Raw genomic sequence first — 18,402 nt, forward strand, 5'->3', positions numbered from 1 at the left:
AAGGGTGACTTCAGACAAAGGCTCTTTCTCAATGTCCAGTGTTCTGGCCTTGCTAGGACGTGAAACGACCAGTGATTGGATACTCCGCCGAGTTCACCAAAGAGAATCCAATCATAACTGGGTGTTTCACGTCCTAGCAAGGCAAGAACACTGGGCATTGAGAAAGATTCCAAAGAGTTGACAGGTCTACCCGTCTTTAGCACTCATTACAAGCGGCAGATTCAGAGCTGCTTGGATCAAATTCGTGGCACGATTATTGCTTCGGAATCAGATTTTTCAAAACATCAGTCTGTAAGCTATTAAGATGTAAACTTATTCCCACTGACAGCCTGGCCTGGCAGAGGTGTTAATTCCAGGTACACCATATCAAAACCCACATCTTCCTTCAAACACAGAAAAAAGAGTAGCTTGCCCTGCCCTGGCCTAACAGTAGGGTACTGGGTTACTGCGCCGGCAACCCGTGTTCGATTCAGTCCTGGGTCATTCTTCCTAGTCTTCCCACTCATTTCCTGTCTCTCCTCCAGTGTCCTGTCAAAAATAAAGGCAAAAAAGCCCTAAAAATATATTAAAAAGAAAGAGTAGCTGATATTGCCAACTTGAGTTTGCCTTACCATAGATATGGAATACTAGATGCTGTGTTTAGACCTTTGCCATGGCCAGCCTCGGGCGCAGCCATCATGGGCCACAAATACTGTGTTTGACACTGACTTCTTAGCAAAAGCAACCACTCCGTGCCCTGATCAGTAGCTTCTATGTAGAAAGCCAGTCTCTGGTAAGCACAAATCGGATGTACATCACCGTCATTTACACAACTTGGGGACGCCCTTGATGGCACTAATGACCAATGAACATGCACTTGCCCAACTCCCACGGACTTGGGATCATAACCAAAGAAAGTGGATCTAACAAGAAGCGTCATTTTGTTTCTTTTCCGGTATCCACTTTATGTCAGGTGAACGCCCCCTTAGGAGACCTTCGGTTAGGAGACCTCCGGAGTCCTGAGGTTGAGAATCAATGAAGTCCCCTTAGTGCTGTAGATGGCGTTATCAAAGAAAGTGGATGTAACCAAGAAGCGTCATTTTGTTTCTTTTCCGGTATCCACTTTATGTCGGGTGAACGCCCCTTTAGGAGACCTTCGGTTAGGAGACCTTCGGAGTCCTGACGTTTAGAATCAATGAAGTCCCCTTAGCGCTGTAGATGGCGGTAGCGCACGTCTTGCGCAAACACCTCAAAAAGAGAAGAAGAAGTAGGGGACAACGCCCCCTTAGGAGACCCAACTTGAGCACACGCTTTTGCATTGAGTGGGCGTGGTTTGCGATATCTTTGTTTGATTCAGTATTTTTGGCGTTATTATACGGCACTCTAGAATGGTGCACGTCTTGCGCAAACACTTCAAAAAGAGAAGAAGTAGGGGACAACGCCCCCTTAGGACACCCAACTTGAGCACACGCTTTTGCATTGAGTGGGCGTGTTTTGCAATATCTTACTCTCATTCAGTATTTTATGTCATAACCATTGTTTGCCTACTGCAAAAATGGCCGGATATAGAAATTCTTCCGGGTACTGTTTGCCTCCTGGTTGAAAGCTTACTATGGCATTCGAATTTACCACATACGCATTTCCTTTATTTTTGCCTTCTACAGAGGGAGGCAGCGGGGACTTTCGAACGTACCTATGGTCTTATGTTTCCCATACTTCTGGCAAAGGTGATGTTTTACCACCACCTAGAGGAGGTAACCAACTGATGGCAGCACTACCCCAGACAAACACGGCAATGTACAGACAGAGCCATTCCTTCCAATAACAAGGGGTGGTCGACACTAGCCAGGTAAAGAGCAATGCAAGTACTTTCTGAGCTCCTGAAAAATCGGGGAATCCTCCCATGCCGTTTCGGAGATGTCAACTGTTATGCTCTTGGTCAGACCAAGTCTCGAAGAGATTTGAAAGTAGATGATAATCAGGCTAGAACAACGGAGCATCTAGTGTTTGATATTTATGGTGCCTTGCGCCCATTTGAATCAGATGGTGGTTGGATTAAATGTATGGTATGTTTTTTGTTTTTTTTTACTTTCTGAACTCAGCAGCACTGACATCTTTAATTAAAAGTTCATACCACCTGTTAGAGAAGCTTACATGAGTGAAGACAGCGCAGACAACTTGTAACCTACCCATGATACCCAACATCTAAAAGCTGCCATCATTTGACACATCAGAGATATAATAACTCAATAAACATCACTTCATTCAAAATGCACACCGAAGTCCAAATCATGTGATCACACACACACACACACACACACACACACACACACACACACACACACACACACAATTCCATACAGACTGGAAGAGTCACTGTGGTAAGTGGTTTGTGATATATAACTGCTGACATAAATACTGTCTGCACAAGTGGCTCCAGCCTCGACGCCATCAAGTAGTCCCTAGCAGGCAGCAGCAGCACAACAGATTTATCCGGTTGCGAAACATCAGCCTTACTCACTAACATGTTCTGTAAGAGGGCATCACTTTATGAATTTGAAGCTGGATGGATAGCACAGTCGATGTGAAGCGTGGGGCTTGCTTGTGCCAGGTACATTGGACATGTTGGCAAGGCATTTGGAGTGAGTGTGCGTGTGTGTGTGTGTGTGTGTGTGTGTGCGTGTGCATGCGTGTGTGTGCGTGTGTGTGTGTGTGTTGTAGTGTGGAACCTTTAGAGAGGAGAAAGTCTGACATGACAACATGCATCTGATCTGACAGACAGGGGCGTGACATTGTCAATCAATCAATCAGTCAGTCAAATCAGATGGTCCTTGACTGAGTGGCTTCAGAGTCTGCTGGACTGGATAACGCCTATTCCAAAAGTGACCGCCCACACTCCATTCTTCCAGTGGTGGAGGAGGCCAGGGTCAGGGCCACGTGACGTGATGAATCTTCTTCTTCACGTCAGGGGATCGCAGCTCCCCCTGCAGGACAAAGAGAAATATTACATAATGATTTAGAGGAGAAGGGTCATTCACAAGTGACTTCATCCTCAACTGACCTCCATTTCACTTTTTTTTTCAGATTTAATATTGCAATATCACCAAATGCATGCCTACATACAAACAAACACCATGTGTACACAAACACATACACAAACACACACTTCTCAATTCCCCCAGGATTAATACGATTTCTCTTCACACACACACACACACACACACACACACACACACCCCTTATTATGTCAATTTACATTGGCATGCTACTGACGAGGTTCACAAAGTACAGAGAGACAGAGAGAGAGAGAGAGAGAGAGAGAGAGAGAGAGAGAGAGAGAGAGAGAGAGAGAGAGAGAGAGAGAGAGAGAGAGAGATAAGGCACCTCTCTAGCAAGCCACATATTTGGCTCGATTAGCCATCAGAATTCTGAATTTAAAAAAAAACATGGGCATCAACTCACACTGGCGTCACTATCCCCTGGCCTCTTTAATGTGGCTGTGTTTGAATGTTCCGATGACGTGTGCCCACTGGGACTCCTGACTGTCGATGAGGAGGATGAAGATGATGACGAAGACGACGATGACGAATTGGGCGAGGAGGTGCTTGTTGAAAGCTTGCGGATGGGGTTGGCCAGGTTGACTTGGCCAGGAGGAGGCTTCAGGCGGTCGGTGGCGCCGGGCGTGTGGTAGGAGTCATGCTTCTTCACTTTGACACTTCCCGTGGAGCTCCCATCAAACACGATGAGTGGCCTCTTCCTGCCTGGGTCACTGCTCGAGCTACAGTAAACACAGACACACAGAGAAGAACATACAATAAACATACACAGAATTGTGGAAAGGTATTCTTTGATAGAGCTCGATTTGGTAATCAAAGCTAATTGAGCTACAGTTGACTATTGCAAAGGACAACAGCATACAGGAGAAATCAGAGATGGACACCTGGCCACCTTGCCATTGCTAGATACATGTGGGGTGTGTGTGTAGTCTGCGCGCGCGCAGAGGAATCAGAGATGGACACCTGGCCACCTTGCCATATGTGGTGTGCGTGTGTGTGTGTGTGTGTGTGTGTGTGTGTGTGTGTGGTCTGCGCGCGCACACACACCAGGGGCCAGGTAATAAGGTGAACATACAATAGGCATAAACAGGCTCCTGTATAAGCCAATCATATACACACGTGTGACTGTGAGATGAAGTTGGTCCTCTGGTTTTCTGCATCTTCCTTCCCCAGCGGCTGTTTGGTAATTCTCGCTGAGGCAGGGGTATGACGTGCCGCATGTACAGATCCGTAAGGTGGTCTTCACTTCCATCACCATCTACCTGAATATTCCTCTGAGGGTAACACAATGCAACAAGCAAACAGCCGTTAGCGATGGGAAGCCATTCAAATTGTAGGTCTGTGGTTAACAGTGATGGAATGCATCACTGGGTATGCATCAGTGACAATTCAGTGCCACATATTGGTTGGCTCACCTGTCCAGTGCAGCCAGGTGATTGGCTGGTTGAATGATCACCTGGTTGAATTGGACAGGTAATGCAATCATTTGGAGTATGTGGCACTAGATGGTAACTAATGAATCCATTTTGTCCCCACCATAACTGATGAATGGGTAAAAAAGACTCAACTTGTGCTAGAAGCGTAGATGAGGTTGAATATCAAGCCTTCCCAACATTATTGGCATAACGATGACAGTTTTAGCTTTTAAAACCATCCCAGCTGTCGACAACAGTGGCATTACCTTACTTGCTACCAAAAGAAAAACAGTGCAAGAACAGGCCTGTTGACAACGATTGAGTGGACACCTCACCGCTAAAAATGAGGGGAAATGTTGATGACGACCAAAGTGAATTTGCATAGAGAGAAATTTTGAACAGCAAATGATGCAGGATATGTGACAAAACAGGGCTCGGAAGCTAACTATCTGCTCATCATCTAGTTAACAGCCTCCATGTTGCTAACTCAGCATGCTAATGCCCTCGTAAAGCAGTAAGAGGGGCTCGAGTGAAAGAATCTCGCAAAATCGCCCACCTCATGCAGAACCAATTTGATGAAGTCCTCAGACAGAAGCTCTGGGTGGAGTAGCATGTCTGTAACGGACGATCCTTCATCTGCATTCTTGTCTTTTCCATCACGTCCATGCAGCCGGTGGTTTGCCATTTTCTGCATCCACTCCAGGCAGGCGCACATCCGATCTGTTTCCAACGTGCACTGCTGTCATCTTTGTTTTGGCAGCTAGGTTCTAGAGTTACAGCGCCATCTGCCTGTGTCGGAGGCCAACTAGAATGCCACCAGATCATCCCACCAGATAATGCAATCACAGCTCTTAATGTCAATGCCCTCGGCATGAGCCACGAGGTGAGTAAAATGAGTTGTGTGCGTACTAGTAGTGAAGTAACAATGTCTGTTCACAAGTTAGAAAGGTGGCAGCGTGATCATCAATGTCCTGTTTCGGAAGCTTACTCGGTGGACATCATTCTGCACAGTCCAATGTTTTCTCGCAGTGTTAAAAGCGCAGCGCACAACAGCAGCACGCGCGTCTACTTCTGCACCTTGCATACAGACATGATCAGCCCTGATCTGACCCTTAAACGTCAGATTTACCCGTCAAACCCATTTTGTATTACTTAACCCCGTTTACTGCTGCTGCCTAGCGTGACCAGCACGTGTATTGGAGTTTGTTTTGACTGTTCTAAAACGTGCATTTTTATTTCAGTGTTCGGGGTAAATTAGTGGATAGTGAAACGAGCTTTCATTACCTTTTGGGAGGCATTGGTGTAGGCCTAGTAGTGCAACAAGAAGCTAAAAGTAGACTAATAAAATTGAGAAGAAAATAAAGAGTTTTGGCAAATTTGTTAGAGCCCTGTATTGACATCTCAGACCACCAGGTGGCGGAACAGCGTCAACATTTCATGCTGCAAGTTGCAGCTTCAGTCGAGGAAGAAATTCAGGTGAATTAAGGTTACACGAGTAAAGCCCTGGCGAAATTAACCGAAGTGTTTGACGCCTGAAAGCGAGATACGGTAAGGGTTTATCAGGATATCATAACTGATGGTAGCGTAAATCTTAATGCCTATGCACAAATATGTAAAAGGTGTTCAGGACACTTTGGCTGTTAGAGATGCCAACATTATGCTAGAGTATTGGCTAACGACATTGTGTTGCTAACAGAGCTGCCCTAACCTGTTTGGGTTTTGCTAAAAGTTATGCTCTGTCAAATCGACTAGTTCCATTTTGTGTTATACACCATTGACTTAATGGAAAATCTGTTTCACGCCTCCTTTCTCTGTATGAACGTCGTCCGACAATATTAATAAGACAAATTGTTGTGGGATTGGACAGCTTTAGCTGATAGCTTGCGTAATAAGTAGCCTACCCTTGTGAGGTGGTCCAATGAAGTGTTGGTTCTGCCTCACGCCCATGTGTTTTTCTCACAGTCATGCACATGCAATGCCTTATTTTCATAAAGGCCATACCTACTTCTGGAGGTTAAGAGAAGATTAACATATCTGGTCAGGTTGTTCTGTAGGCAACTTTTCATTTCAAAAATATCGTAATTGTAGCCTACCGTGGAGTTGGTCATAATTGTGTTGACGAAGTGATGCTAACACAAAAAGTGATACTGTACCTTAGAGCCACTGTATTTCATCTTCCAGAGAGCCAAGGTCTAAACATTCAGCGAATATTTTCTTTTCTTTATAGCCTATGACATTTCTGTGAAATCACACTTTGCTTTGACATGTCAATACAGGGCTCTAATATTAAACTTCCCTCTAGTTGCTTTGGTTTTAAAAAAGCGTCTTCCAAATGTAATGTAATGGTTCTTCCTCTGCCAGTAATGTAACGCCATACCCTGCTTTACCACCTGCTTGTTTCATTTAGACTGGTAGGAGAACGAAGAGGCCCTCCAAGATGGCTAGTGTAAGTAACTATATTTGTTTGACTGCATGCACTTAGTTTAGTTACTTATTTTTCTTTTTAAAAGTAAATGTGGCCTGTATGTCCAAAGTCATTACTATATTGACAAATCCGTACTACTGGCATATGTCTGCATGTCAGGAATCGTATACTCCCATTTAGCTTTGCATGAGTTGGCAAGTTATGTTAGAATAATCCCATACTCTGTGTGCTGATGTGGATGTGCGTGTCCGTTTCCCAGGTGATTTGTAGAGGGGCGAGGACGGTGACCTACTCCCCAGGTATCCATGTTCTGGTGCGACGCGTGGTGGGGGCCAGGGCCTTCTCTGGAGCTGCTGGGTCCTCCGGGTCTGATGAGCCCCACTACCGGGTCGTAACACCACCCGAACTAGGTACAAATTCACAGTTCCTGCCTCTGCTTCACGTTGGGTGTGTATTTTGTGCTCTCTGCTTAACCCATTTTAGCCTAAGCCCTTTTTGGGAAAAGTTGTCTTCTCCCTACTAAAACCTAAATATCTCAGCTTCCGAAGCACATAAAAACATCAAATAAGTTGCAATTAAAATCTAGAACCTTCATTTTGCACTAGAATGTTCGCAGTAGAATGCTCTAACTTACCCACATCTTTAATAAAACAGTTCTCAAGATCCTGAATGCAGCGTACTAATATGTCGCTCCAGGATACAATTTCTAAAAGACGCAATGCGAGTAGAGTTACTTTATTGATACCGGGGGATAAAAGTGTCAAGTAGCATACACAATAATGCCCAAAAGAAAATTTAAAGATGCGCATATATACACACACACAACAGTTGCATGATTGTACTGTATGGCATGGTTGTGTAACGGGTTGAACTGCCTGTGCGCAGTGCAAGGTGTGTCCCCATGGTTTTACCATAGTCCAATGACGTCATGACACCCTGCCAGCCGGCAGGGTGTCATGACGTCATTGGACTATGGTAAAACCATGGGGACACACCTTGCACTGCGCACAGGCAGTTCAACCCGTTACAGTTGTAAATAACACCTGATATAGGTGCACACAATCTCACAGCACCTATGTGTAGGGGTGGGTATTGGCAAAGGGTTCACGATTCGATGCGCATCACGATACACATGCCACGATGCGATTCTATCACGATGCATTGCGATTCATGTACTACTGTGATGCATTGCGATATTTACTTCAGTAAATGTGTAAAATACAGCTTATTTGTCAGTTGCTGTGTAGCTTTCTTAAGTCAGTTCATTCTATTTAAGCATTCTATCTTCTGGGAGAGAGCTTACATCACAACAGAAATATTACCTATTCTCTACTGAACAAAATAACCCGTGGCAAATCGAATTTTATTGTTATCAAATAATCAATTGTCATGAATCCATGCAGTATATTGAGAAAATAAGTATCACGATACCTTGTCATGAATCGATGCATTGTATCGTGAGAGTAAGTATCGCGATGCATCGATATGACGATTATTTTGCACACCCCTACCTATGTGTGCTTTGTGGTAGATGTGTCTTAAAGGGGTATGCCACTATTTTGGGGCTTAATACAGTTAAAATCGTTGGCTGGTGTTCATAAAGGTGGTAAAGTGTCTTATTTTTCACGTTAAGCGTTGTCTTGCTTTAAGACAAGTTAAAAGAGGGAATATGTCGCTAAGCTAGTGAAAGTCAATGGATCCGTGTAGCATTGTAGCATGCTACATGGATCCATTGACTTTCACTAGCTTAGCGACATGCTCCCTCTTTTAACTTGTCTTAAAGCAAGACAATGGCTTACATGAAAAATAAGACACTTTACCACCTTTATAAACACCAGCCAACAATTTAACTGTATTAAGCCCCAAAATAGTGGCATACCCCTTTAAGTTGTGCTCTATGGCAAAGTCACCCATTATGAAATGTAACTTACGGTTGTATGTTGGGCGATATGCAAGCGTGCCATAATGCTGACTACTGAAGTTTTGCCTTCTCGTTAGCACTTGTGTGTGAATGTGTGTGTGTCTCTCTCTCTTTTGATGTTTTTACTGTTACTTGGCCTTTATGTCAGTTCGTGGTAATTGTCTGTTTACTGAAGCTTTTGCTGGTCATCATAATCCATTGGTGTATATCAGTCGGTGTACTGAAGCTTTTTGTCATGAGCCATTTGTGTGTATATTACATAAATTGAGGACATGCATGGAACCCTGATTGTGTGCGTGGTTGTTTCATGTTTTCAGGATCCACATGTATACAGAATGTTGGTTTCTGTGTGTATTTACAGAAGTATATTTGTGATTTTGTTTCGGTGTTCAAGGACCCAGGGCTGCGTTTCTCTGCAACATCTTACTAAGTTGGTTGCAATGCAATTTACCTTTGGGAACCTTGTAAGTTGCTAACTGTATAGCAACAATGCCTTTGAGAAATGGGGTCCAGGACAGTGTGCATGCTTCTAGTATTTGCCTGTCTATGATAACTGTCTGTCTTGTTGAGCTTTCCCATTCCATTACATTCAGTGTATACATTTTGTGTCTGTGTTCCAGGCCCCAGAACGGTGTGGCCAGACGAGAGCATGGGTCCTTTTGGGCCCCAGGACCAACGCTTCCAGCTGCCTGGCAACGTGGGTTTCGACAACCACCTGAAAGGCACCGCGGAGCAGCAGCGGCACACGCAGACACTCCTCAAGGGCATCCCCGACGTCCTCACCGCCCCCTCCAGCACCGACCGCCACCAGCTCATACTCGCACAGATGCTCACTGAGTATGCGGTGAGATGAAGCACGATGGGCATCTTGGCCATAACGGTTTATGCTGGTTTGGTATTTATTACAGGTGCTCACCCAGTACGGGGTGGGTTGAACCATAGCGGTTTAAGTTGGGCAATGTTGGTGTTGATGTGTTCAATGGGAAGAGGATCTGCCTGTACACCAACAACAACTCTGTCTGGACACTGGTATCAGCGCATACTTGCACAGAGGGTTGCAGAATTCGGGGTGGGTTGAACTGTAATGAGGATGTTGGAAATGGAAAAAAAACATCTGTGTGGCCTTCAGCGCTGACCAGTACCAGCTTGTACTCTCACAGATGCTCACCAAGTACAGAGTGGTCTGAAATGTAAAGGGAGTGAAAATTGGGATGGGAATGAAAATGCTAGTGGTGTAATTTTGTAATGCATGAAACTCAAAAGGTCCAAGGACCTAAGGTATCAAAAAAATTAAAAAGCCTTTACTAAATGTGGCTAGTCATAATTAAAATTCCATCATGTTTTGACCGCAGATGTGATCTTCATCAGGGCTAAACAATTATGAAGTGAGACTGACGTGTGACTGAACTTCTTTCTCTCGCAGACACTAGAGTCCAGTACAGAGCCAGTGGGCAAAGTGGAACAGTACTTTGAGCACTCCAATGTAGAGTGCGCCATACAGTCTTGCCCAGAGCTGCTGAAGAAAGGTAAGCTAAGCATAGCTTCATTTTTTCAGACTTTTCTTTGAGTAACACTTACTATGCAGTCAGGCCCCTAAATTAGCACCTGCAAACAAGCCAAACGCTGATGAGAAGCATGGCTGACTGAAAAGACTTACTAACCACACAGATGGTAGTGAGTGAGTTGTACTGTACGTTTTCTCTAGTTTAACATATACTTGGCATATTGGCTGATGAAGAAAAAAAGTTACTTTAGAGTCATGTTGTCTCACACATGCTGTGTGTGAATGTGTGTTATTGCCACAAGGTGGCAGCCAAATGCTGCTTTGCGTTTACTTTGCGCTGTAGTTTTTGCTTGTTTTTCTGAATGATTACATGGGGCATGCCATCACATTTTTGTCAATGTGTAGGATGACCACCACACGGCAGTCTAATATTGAAAAGCTCAAAAGTGAGAGATGAGCAAGCATTGGCAAAGGGGGGATTCCATGTTTCAAGTGTGAATGGCTCTGGTGTCCCTTTAGTTACCGGTACTTTATTAGGCCAGTAGGTGGTCACAGGCGTGTACTCTTTTGACCTCATCATTTTGATAGTAATGGAAAATGATTTGCACAAGTATAGGATTGAAAAGTATAGTAGTATAGCATGCTCCGTGTAATGATGTCAGCTTCTGCACCTATTGTACCTCTCGAGGTGTGAGTTAGTTGTCACTTGTCTTAGCATTTTAGTCTGCAATGACAATAACTTGAAAAATGTTAACTGAACCTGACTTGATGGTCCACTAATGTACCGGTATGAATAATTGGTCCCATTGGTTATTGTGATGGCACAGCATACAATGCCTTAACTGATTTCTAACTTTTGTCATGACTCATGTAGACATCACACATCTCTTCCCATAACTGCAGATTTCCAGTCCATGTTTCCTGAGGCCCCCTCGAATGGCATGATGGTGGTGACGGTGACTCAGCGGACAGAGAACGACATGACCAGCTGGAGCCAAGAGGTGAACCTGGAGCGGGAACAGCTGCTGGACAAGGTGAGACCAGCACCACCCCACTTCAGGACAACATATTGGTAACACTATATAATAAGGGGTGCATAAAAAACTTCTAAAAACGTAATAAATGATTAACTAATGATGAACAAAACATTCACACATCCCCAACTTGATTCACATAATTCGGCATTAATCAAAATTATGTTTTTGACTAAATATGTTCACTGTTCAGATGTTTGACATGACATGCTGGAAATGTGCTTCAAGTGAGTGTCCTGATAAGTGTTCCATCTCAGCTTTTTGTTCTCGTCTCTCTGATTTTTTCCCCTTAAATAAGACTGTAGCAGCACATGAAAGCAGCAGTGTTTAGGTTGGGCATTCCCCACCGTAGATTTATATGTTTAGTCCCACATGGGCCCAACAGATATTTCTTTTCTTTTGTGTACACAATGCTGTCACTTCTTAACCACCTTGCCACACTGATTTACATCCCTGACAGCATCCAGGCGCCTGGGTCAGTGCATTTGAAACTTTGTCTGTTTTTGGCATGGGTGTTATGTGTTCAGACAGCTAGGATTTAACTTTGGAAAGGCCCAGGAGATTTGGGATGAACTTGGAAGCTTTATGTTGATAGCGCATTGTGGAAGTCATAGAGCATTTTTTTCACAATCAAGATGCTTGTCACTTGTCAGGGAAAAGTGTTGCGGCTAGTCTTGTTTGGTGGTCGATGTTGTAGACTGGAGTGTGGGGATATCTTTGGTCTGCTTGAACGTAGGGGTGGGCGATATGACTGTATTAAGTCGTGAAATCAAGTGCAAGATCGTCTTGCAGTGAGGATGTTTACTATCAGTATCAGAGTGATGTCTACTTGTTGTCTTGACTTTTATTCTTGACATTATCGGTAGTTCAGTTGTGCACTGTTTGAGTGTCATCAGTGTGTTCACATTTAATTAATTTCATTGGTAATTACAAATTTCAAGTATATGAAATGCCTGCATTTTTGTTGTTGGTGGTGTTTTTATATTTTCGATGGAAGATCGTGATAAAAAATCGTGATATGACATTTTTGCTATATTGTCCACCCCTACTTGAACACAGTACAATGTATCACACTTCTATTTGAGGATGGGCATCACTCTTGTAATGATCTCTGTTGTCTCTATTGATGTCTCTGATGTGTCTATTGTTTTATGTGGTTGGGTTAGACACAATGTGTCTTGTTTCAGAGAAGAATGCCTAGTTGATGTTGGTGTGAAGTCTTGTAAGTCTTGTGTGAATGAGAACATGCCCTTTTTTGTGAGTATGCTGATATTGTATGTGTGTTATGGAGTCTAGTGTGTGTGTGTGAACATGCCCCTTTTGATTATTATGTGTGTGTGTGTGTGTGTGTGTTTGCATGTGTATGTATGCGCGTGTGTGTCTGCCTGTCTGTCTGCACGAGAATTACTCACAGTCTGTTTAGCAGCACCCACTGTGGCTGCTGGGCTCTTGGTTCTCTTCAGCAAGCTGCTCATTTCCCCTCCCCGCTCACATGATTATGGAGACGGTGTTTGTTTAAGCAAACGTCTGAAAGGATGTGAGTTAGGTGGACTGGACGCTGATGTTTAAGATGACTGGGCTATGCAGGCAGGCCTTTGTTTAATTTCACGTAGTGTTTATGTTTTCAGTTCATCGCGGGGGCCAAGGAGATTTGTTACGCACTGCAGAAGGAAGGCTTCTGGGCAGACTTCATAGACCCTTCATCGGGGCTTGCTGTGAGTCTACACACCATAATCTAAGCAGTTATGTACAGTCAATCCGGAAAGTATTCACAGCACTTCACTTTTTTAACATTTTATTATCTCATAGCCTTATTCCAAATGCTACAAATGAATCTCTAAAATCCTACACAAATTATTCAGTTATGACCATGTGAAAAACAAGTTGTCTTGACAGTTTTGAAAATTAAAAACAAATAATTCACATTTACAAAAGTATTCACAGCCCTTGCTTAATACTTTGTAGAACCACCTTTGGCAGCAACTACATTCATTTTTACATTTCGAAATGATAAGGGATTAAAAGGGAAGTCATCGGTGTGTGTTTCAATCTTTCAATACATTGAAATTGTACATTTTGAGTCTACACCTGGCTAAAATAAATGGGTGTGAGTTTTGAATGAAATCCTATATGGAGAGTATCATGATCTGCACCTGTTGTCTTGTCACAGTGCATGTTGACATGCATGCTTCTTTAGGTGTAATTCAGATTTCCAATGTTGACGGCCTTCATACATCCCAAACGATGTCAGTCCCACTACCATGCTTGACTAGCCAGATGATGCAGTTTTTGGTAAAATTCACTGGTTTACCTCCACACATGCTTAACACCATCTAAAGCAAATTTGTTTGCATTGTTATTAGCATGTGTGGTGGTAAACAAGTGAATTTTACACAAAAAGGGCATCATCTGACTAGTCAAGCATGGTAGTGGGACTGACATCGTTTGGGAATGTATGAATGTCGTCAACATTGGAAATCTGAATTACCCCTAAAGAAGCATGCATGTCAACATGCACTGTGACTACAGGTGCAGATCATGACACTCTCCATAGGATTTCATTCAAAACTCACACGCCCATCTATTTTAGCTAGGTGCAGACTCACAGACACACCGGTGACCTCCTTTTTAATCCCTTTTCATTTCGAAATGAAAAAATGAATGTATTTGCTGCCAAAGGTTGTTCCACAAAGTAGCCTATTAAGCAAAGGCTGTGAATACTTTTCTAAATATGAATTATTTGTTTTTTATTTTTATAAATTTTAAAAACTGTCAAGACAACTTGATTTTCACATGGTCATAATGGAATAATTTGTGTAGGATTTTGACAACAGAGATTCATTTGTAGCATTTGGAATAAGGCTGTAAGATAATAAAATGTGAAAAAAGTGAACCGCTGTGAATACTTTCCGGATTGACTGTATCCCCGTCCTCCCTGCTTTAAGTGTTGAAGGTCCACTGTGTTAAGTTTTAAACACTATATTTCGAAGATTTATGCTGCCCATTCACAAATTTGATCTTTTTCATGAACGTTCACTACTAAATACTAAATACTAAATATTCTGTGCTTGAGAATATATACTTCATACATGAAAAGGTGGAATATGCTTCATGTAAATTTAGACATTATTGACATTAACAATTTTGACCTGTCTTACACGTTTACCTTTTTGTGATTTTGTTTTGTTTTGACTGTCCTCATCATAGTTCTTTGGTACTTACACCAACAACACGCTGTTTGAGACGGATGAGCGGTATCGGCACCTTGGGTTCCAGATCGAAGACCTGGGCTGCTGCAAGGTCATCAAGCACGCCCTGTGGGGTACTCAGGCCTTTGTGGGGACGGTTTTTACCAACGCACCGGCCAACAGCGCCGTTATGAGGAAGCTGCAGGGCAGCCAGGAGTGAAGACCAATGACTGCACCTCTATGTACAATTCAGTTCAACGGATTTGAAAAATATTTAATGGTTGATTCATGCAATAGAAGATCTGATGTTCTGGTTAAAGTTGTCCATCAGAAATGCCCATTTGATATCAGGGACATGATGTGGAGATGGCATTTCAGAAGGGCAATTCTAGTCTGAAAATCTGGCATTCAGTTGCGAAATCGACAGTTGAATTTTTTTTAAATCCATTTAACGTTCTAGAATGGAACCTTGATGTCCATTCTAATATGCAGTCATTGGTGAAGACATTAAGCCACTACTTTCCCAACACTCAACTCAATACAACACAGAGTGACGTGGGCCTTCAGAGACTTAATTGCCTTTATGCAATACTGAACATGCCTTCAAATCTGATGGAAATCAGGTGCTTTGAATCTGATGATGTGTATGATATATTGAAAGCATTGTACAAGAATACAATATATTTATTTTTTAATAGTAGGTAATATATGAGATGTATGATGCGTGATTTAAGTCTGTGTCGGATGGGGGCGAAGGTGAACTCATGATATTCCAGTGTTGTCCGACCTGATTCACTCGTGATCTGCTTTTTTGTGTGTCTTTCTTTACATTGACCTCACTTGCCCTAGCTCTGGCTCTGCTGGGACTGGTCCACAAAAGCTTTAGGCTTTAAAAAGTAAAACTTTCAGTCACATTGGCTTTTGCCTTTTTTTAGTTTCCTTTGAGATCTCAGGCGTGAGTGCTTTCACGTGTGCCTGTGAAAAGCTCTTGTAAGTTCAGTGAGTTCCGTAGTTGAAATATCACTGATGTTGGACACTTAATGCTGTTGAGGGGTAGTGTTAGTTGACTTTTTTTGTTAAAATGTTATGGCAGCTTCTGCTCGTGACCCAGGTGTTATGTAATAAACAACACTATTTTGACTGTTTTTTTGCCTGAAATTCTTTCATAGAAACATAAACAGGATGTTTTTTTAGTTTCAATTTCTGAGCTATTTCAAGTGCTTATTTCTGTGGGTGTGTAGAAATGTGCTTATACAATGCAGGTGCTCACACTGAAAACTGATGTAAGGTAAAAGTTCTAATCTGTCAATGCTAACAGGAGAATAGGTGAGAAAATATTGTTTATTTTTAGTTTTTAACCAGGCTTATAATCTAATCGGCAAAGTACACTTCATTCTCAATTGACCTCTGACTTGCATACAGAACAGCTTTGATATTACGCAGTTCCAGACCCGTCCAAGCCTAGCCTGTGGTCTTTTCCAATATGCGGACTCCCATCCTTGACCTTGCGTTTCACTGACGCCCAGCCTCTGTGGAGAAAACAATAGTTTCCTGGCTGTCAGCCTAGCCAAAAAAACTTTAGGGGGACAATTCTTCATTCACCATCCCGATTAAAAATGAGAAATGGACATTAGAATTGAGCTTTTGCTAAATATTGGAATACACACTTCTGTCGTCGTCGGTGATGTCATAACGGGCCACAAGCAGGCACGGGAGGTTGAGAGTTAGGACATTAGAATGAATGAACCCCTGGAGTAGCGGGCACTGAGACTGAGGCCATCAGAGAACGTATTAGGCCTCTTTGGACCAAGTGCCCTAACTGCATGTACCCCTTTCGTGCCAAGTCATACCACCTCGTAGACAGGTCCAGAGGGCTGTCCCAGCCTGGTCAGATTAGACCAAAGCCAAGGGCTAGCCTGTGGCTGGGCTGCTGATGTCTGGATTCAGGGGTTGGAGCTGCCGGTGAGGGGCAGGTGGCACCAGCTGCCCTTTCGTGCCAGGTCACGCACCTTCAAAGACTGATCCAGAGAGCTGTCCCTGCCCAGTCAGATTAGTCCCGTAGACTGGGTTGCTGATGTCTGGACTCGTGTGGTTACAGTTGGTGCTGCCTATTGTGGGAAGGGTGGCAGCAGCTGGCCCTTCGTGCCAAGTCATGGGTCCAGAGCACACGGCCCCAGCCGGGTCAGATTAGGCCTGGGCTGGGCCTGGCTGGGATGCTGATGTCTGGACTCTGGGGGTCGGGACGGGGGGTAGGGGGTGCTGCCTATGGTGGGGAGGGTGGCACCAGCTGCCATGGGTGAGTGTCTCTGGGGCCATATTAGCATTCATTAAAGCTCCAAAGTAACGCATGCAGCCATTAGGCAGCAGATGGGGGATCTAATCAGCCTCACCCCTGGGCACGGCACAACACCCTCGACACGGCACGGCACATCACAGCAAGACAGCCAGACAGCCGTTTTCAGGCAAAACACAGACCATTGAAGTGGTATTAGGTTTCTATGTTTTGGTTGAAGTTGTGACCCTATAACATGGGCGTGACCCACACTGTACGGCGTCGCAGAGCACAGCAACCCAGCCAGACAGCCGCAGACAGTTCCAAATAACTGTTCTCACTGAAGAGAGCACTGCTCAAATCACTCTTGCCACCAAAATATTAAGCTAGTTTTATTACAATTTCCCACACAACTTAGACAATAACAATCAATCACTCAATAATAATCTCTTCAAAGCAGAAATTAATGAAACATATTGTGTGAGACTGCATCAGACAGTGCTGCTTGCAGGGGCGTAAAGTATTCCCCCGCAGCCTCCGCAAGGCAGGGGGGCCTATAAAATAAGAGACGGGGGCACCCGCATGGGCCCTTGACTTGAAGAAACAGGCCATCTCTACATGATATTAGGCCCTCTTTTTTGTTTGAGGGCCCATTCTTGGTAGCTTGCAGGGGGGACTGAGGTACTTGTGTTACGCCAGTGGCTGCTTGCATGCAACTGGCCTCGTTGTCTGGGGTTATTGCCAGTCAGTTACACCAGATGAACTCCTCAGACATGTTGCCACATCAAAAAGACATGCGTGTGACCTGTTGCAATGAAGCAGACAATGGTCAATTTAAACCACCCGCCTGGGATTTGGGCTCGTTTGCGTGCAACCAGCAGCTTTTTTTTTAAGTCCATGACCACTGAGGTCACATCAGAGCATCTTGTGATTGACAGTCTTTTCTATTGCTTTTAATTGTCTGTTTAGAGGCTTAATTTAACTCCAGCCTTTGTTAAAGCAAGTCATACCAAAGCTCTTAGTGTCGCGAGATGTCTGATACAGCCCCATGGCACCTGCTGCACAGCATCTGAAGTCTGTGAGGATTTGCTTTCATCCAGATTCTGTTGGTCAGAATGGAGATCTAGTACTGAGAATATTGTTGCGCTCTAGATGTTTAGAAAAATAGGCAAGTGAGTGGACCCAAAAAGAACAGTTCAGGCTGAGAGCAGGTTCGTACACTGAATAAGGCACTAAAGTCAAGCACAAGGAGTTTTTTTATTTTTCTGGTCAAGCACAATGAGTTTTTATTTTTCTCAGAGCAGAGTCAGAACAATTAAAAACTCCTTATAGTGCCTTATTCAGTGTGCGAACCTGCTCTCACCCAGAATAGAGATCTAAGCAAGTACTTTTTGTAACTTTAAGAAGTTGGAACCTGAAGCTCCAAGAGATTTAAAATGCAAATATCACTGAAAATATATATATATATTTGTAAAGTTTTGAACAGGTCTTTTGAAACAATCTACCAATCTACCAATTTTATCTACCAATAAACCAAAGAACTTTGTTCCAATTGGACATGGTGTTCCTGTCTGATGTGAGTCTGACAAGGCCTCACAGCTCTTGCAT

The 18,402-nt window shown here is 43.5% G+C and overlaps 2 protein-coding genes across 3 annotated transcripts; one reads left to right on the plus strand and one right to left on the minus strand.

Annotated features, from left to right (window-relative positions):
• Nucleotides 1-2,663: 2,663 nt before the first annotated feature.
• c13h2orf49 (chromosome 13 C2orf49 homolog) lies at nt 2,664-5,186 on the minus strand. The gene is made up of 4 exons (XM_063214232.1): nt 5,007-5,186; nt 4,155-4,309; nt 3,442-3,757; nt 2,664-2,963 (listed from the first exon to the last, which is right to left on the minus strand). Exons 1-4 carry the CDS (start codon nt 5,163-5,165, stop codon nt 2,907-2,909), a joined length of 687 nt encoding a protein of 228 aa, XP_063070302.1. The 5' UTR covers nt 5,166-5,186; the 3' UTR covers nt 2,664-2,906.
• A 76-nt stretch (nt 5,187-5,262) lies between these two features.
• Nucleotides 5,263-15,667, plus strand: mmadhcb (metabolism of cobalamin associated Db). 2 transcript variants are annotated; one of them, XM_063214227.1, is made up of 8 exons: nt 5,263-5,333; nt 6,858-6,896; nt 7,135-7,285; nt 9,417-9,640; nt 10,220-10,322; nt 11,204-11,334; nt 12,963-13,049; nt 14,542-15,667. In XM_063214227.1, exons 1-8 carry the CDS (start codon nt 5,322-5,324, stop codon nt 14,740-14,742), a joined length of 948 nt encoding a protein of 315 aa, XP_063070297.1. In that variant the 5' UTR covers nt 5,263-5,321; the 3' UTR covers nt 14,743-15,667. The 2 variants fall into 2 exon arrangements, with proteins under 2 accessions (XP_063070297.1, XP_063070298.1); XM_063214228.1 differs by lacking the exon at nt 5,263-5,333 and adding an exon at nt 5,886-5,998.
• The last annotated feature ends 2,735 nt before the right edge of the window (nt 15,668-18,402 follow it).

The sequence above is a fragment of the Engraulis encrasicolus genome, chromosome 13 (assembly GCF_034702125.1).
Source record: "Engraulis encrasicolus isolate BLACKSEA-1 chromosome 13, IST_EnEncr_1.0, whole genome shotgun sequence".
Classification (NCBI taxonomy): Eukaryota; Metazoa; Chordata; class Actinopteri; order Clupeiformes; family Engraulidae; genus Engraulis; species Engraulis encrasicolus.

What these genes read in the sequence shown, in the direction of transcription:
- c13h2orf49 (XM_063214232.1), bottom strand. Translation starts at nt 5,165, where the DNA reads ATGTGCGCCTGCCTGGAGTGGATGCAGAAAATGGCAAACCACCGGCTG. An exon ending in TCAAATTGGTTCTGCATGAG is followed by an intron (nt 4,310 to 5,006) that starts GTGGGCGATTTT and finishes TGTTACCCTCAG; the next exon opens with AGGAATATTCAGGTAGATGG. An exon ending in CAGGGGATAGTGACGCCAGT is followed by an intron (nt 2,964 to 3,441) that starts GTGAGTTGATGC and finishes TTTGTCCTGCAG; the next exon opens with GGGGAGCTGCGATCCCCTGA.
- mmadhcb (XM_063214227.1), top strand. An exon ending in AGATGCTCACTGAGTATGCG is followed by an intron (nt 9,641 to 10,219) that starts GTGAGATGAAGC and finishes TTTCTCTCGCAG; the next exon opens with ACACTAGAGTCCAGTACAGA. An exon ending in GGGAACAGCTGCTGGACAAG is followed by an intron (nt 11,335 to 12,962) that starts GTGAGACCAGCA and finishes TTATGTTTTCAG; the next exon opens with TTCATCGCGGGGGCCAAGGA.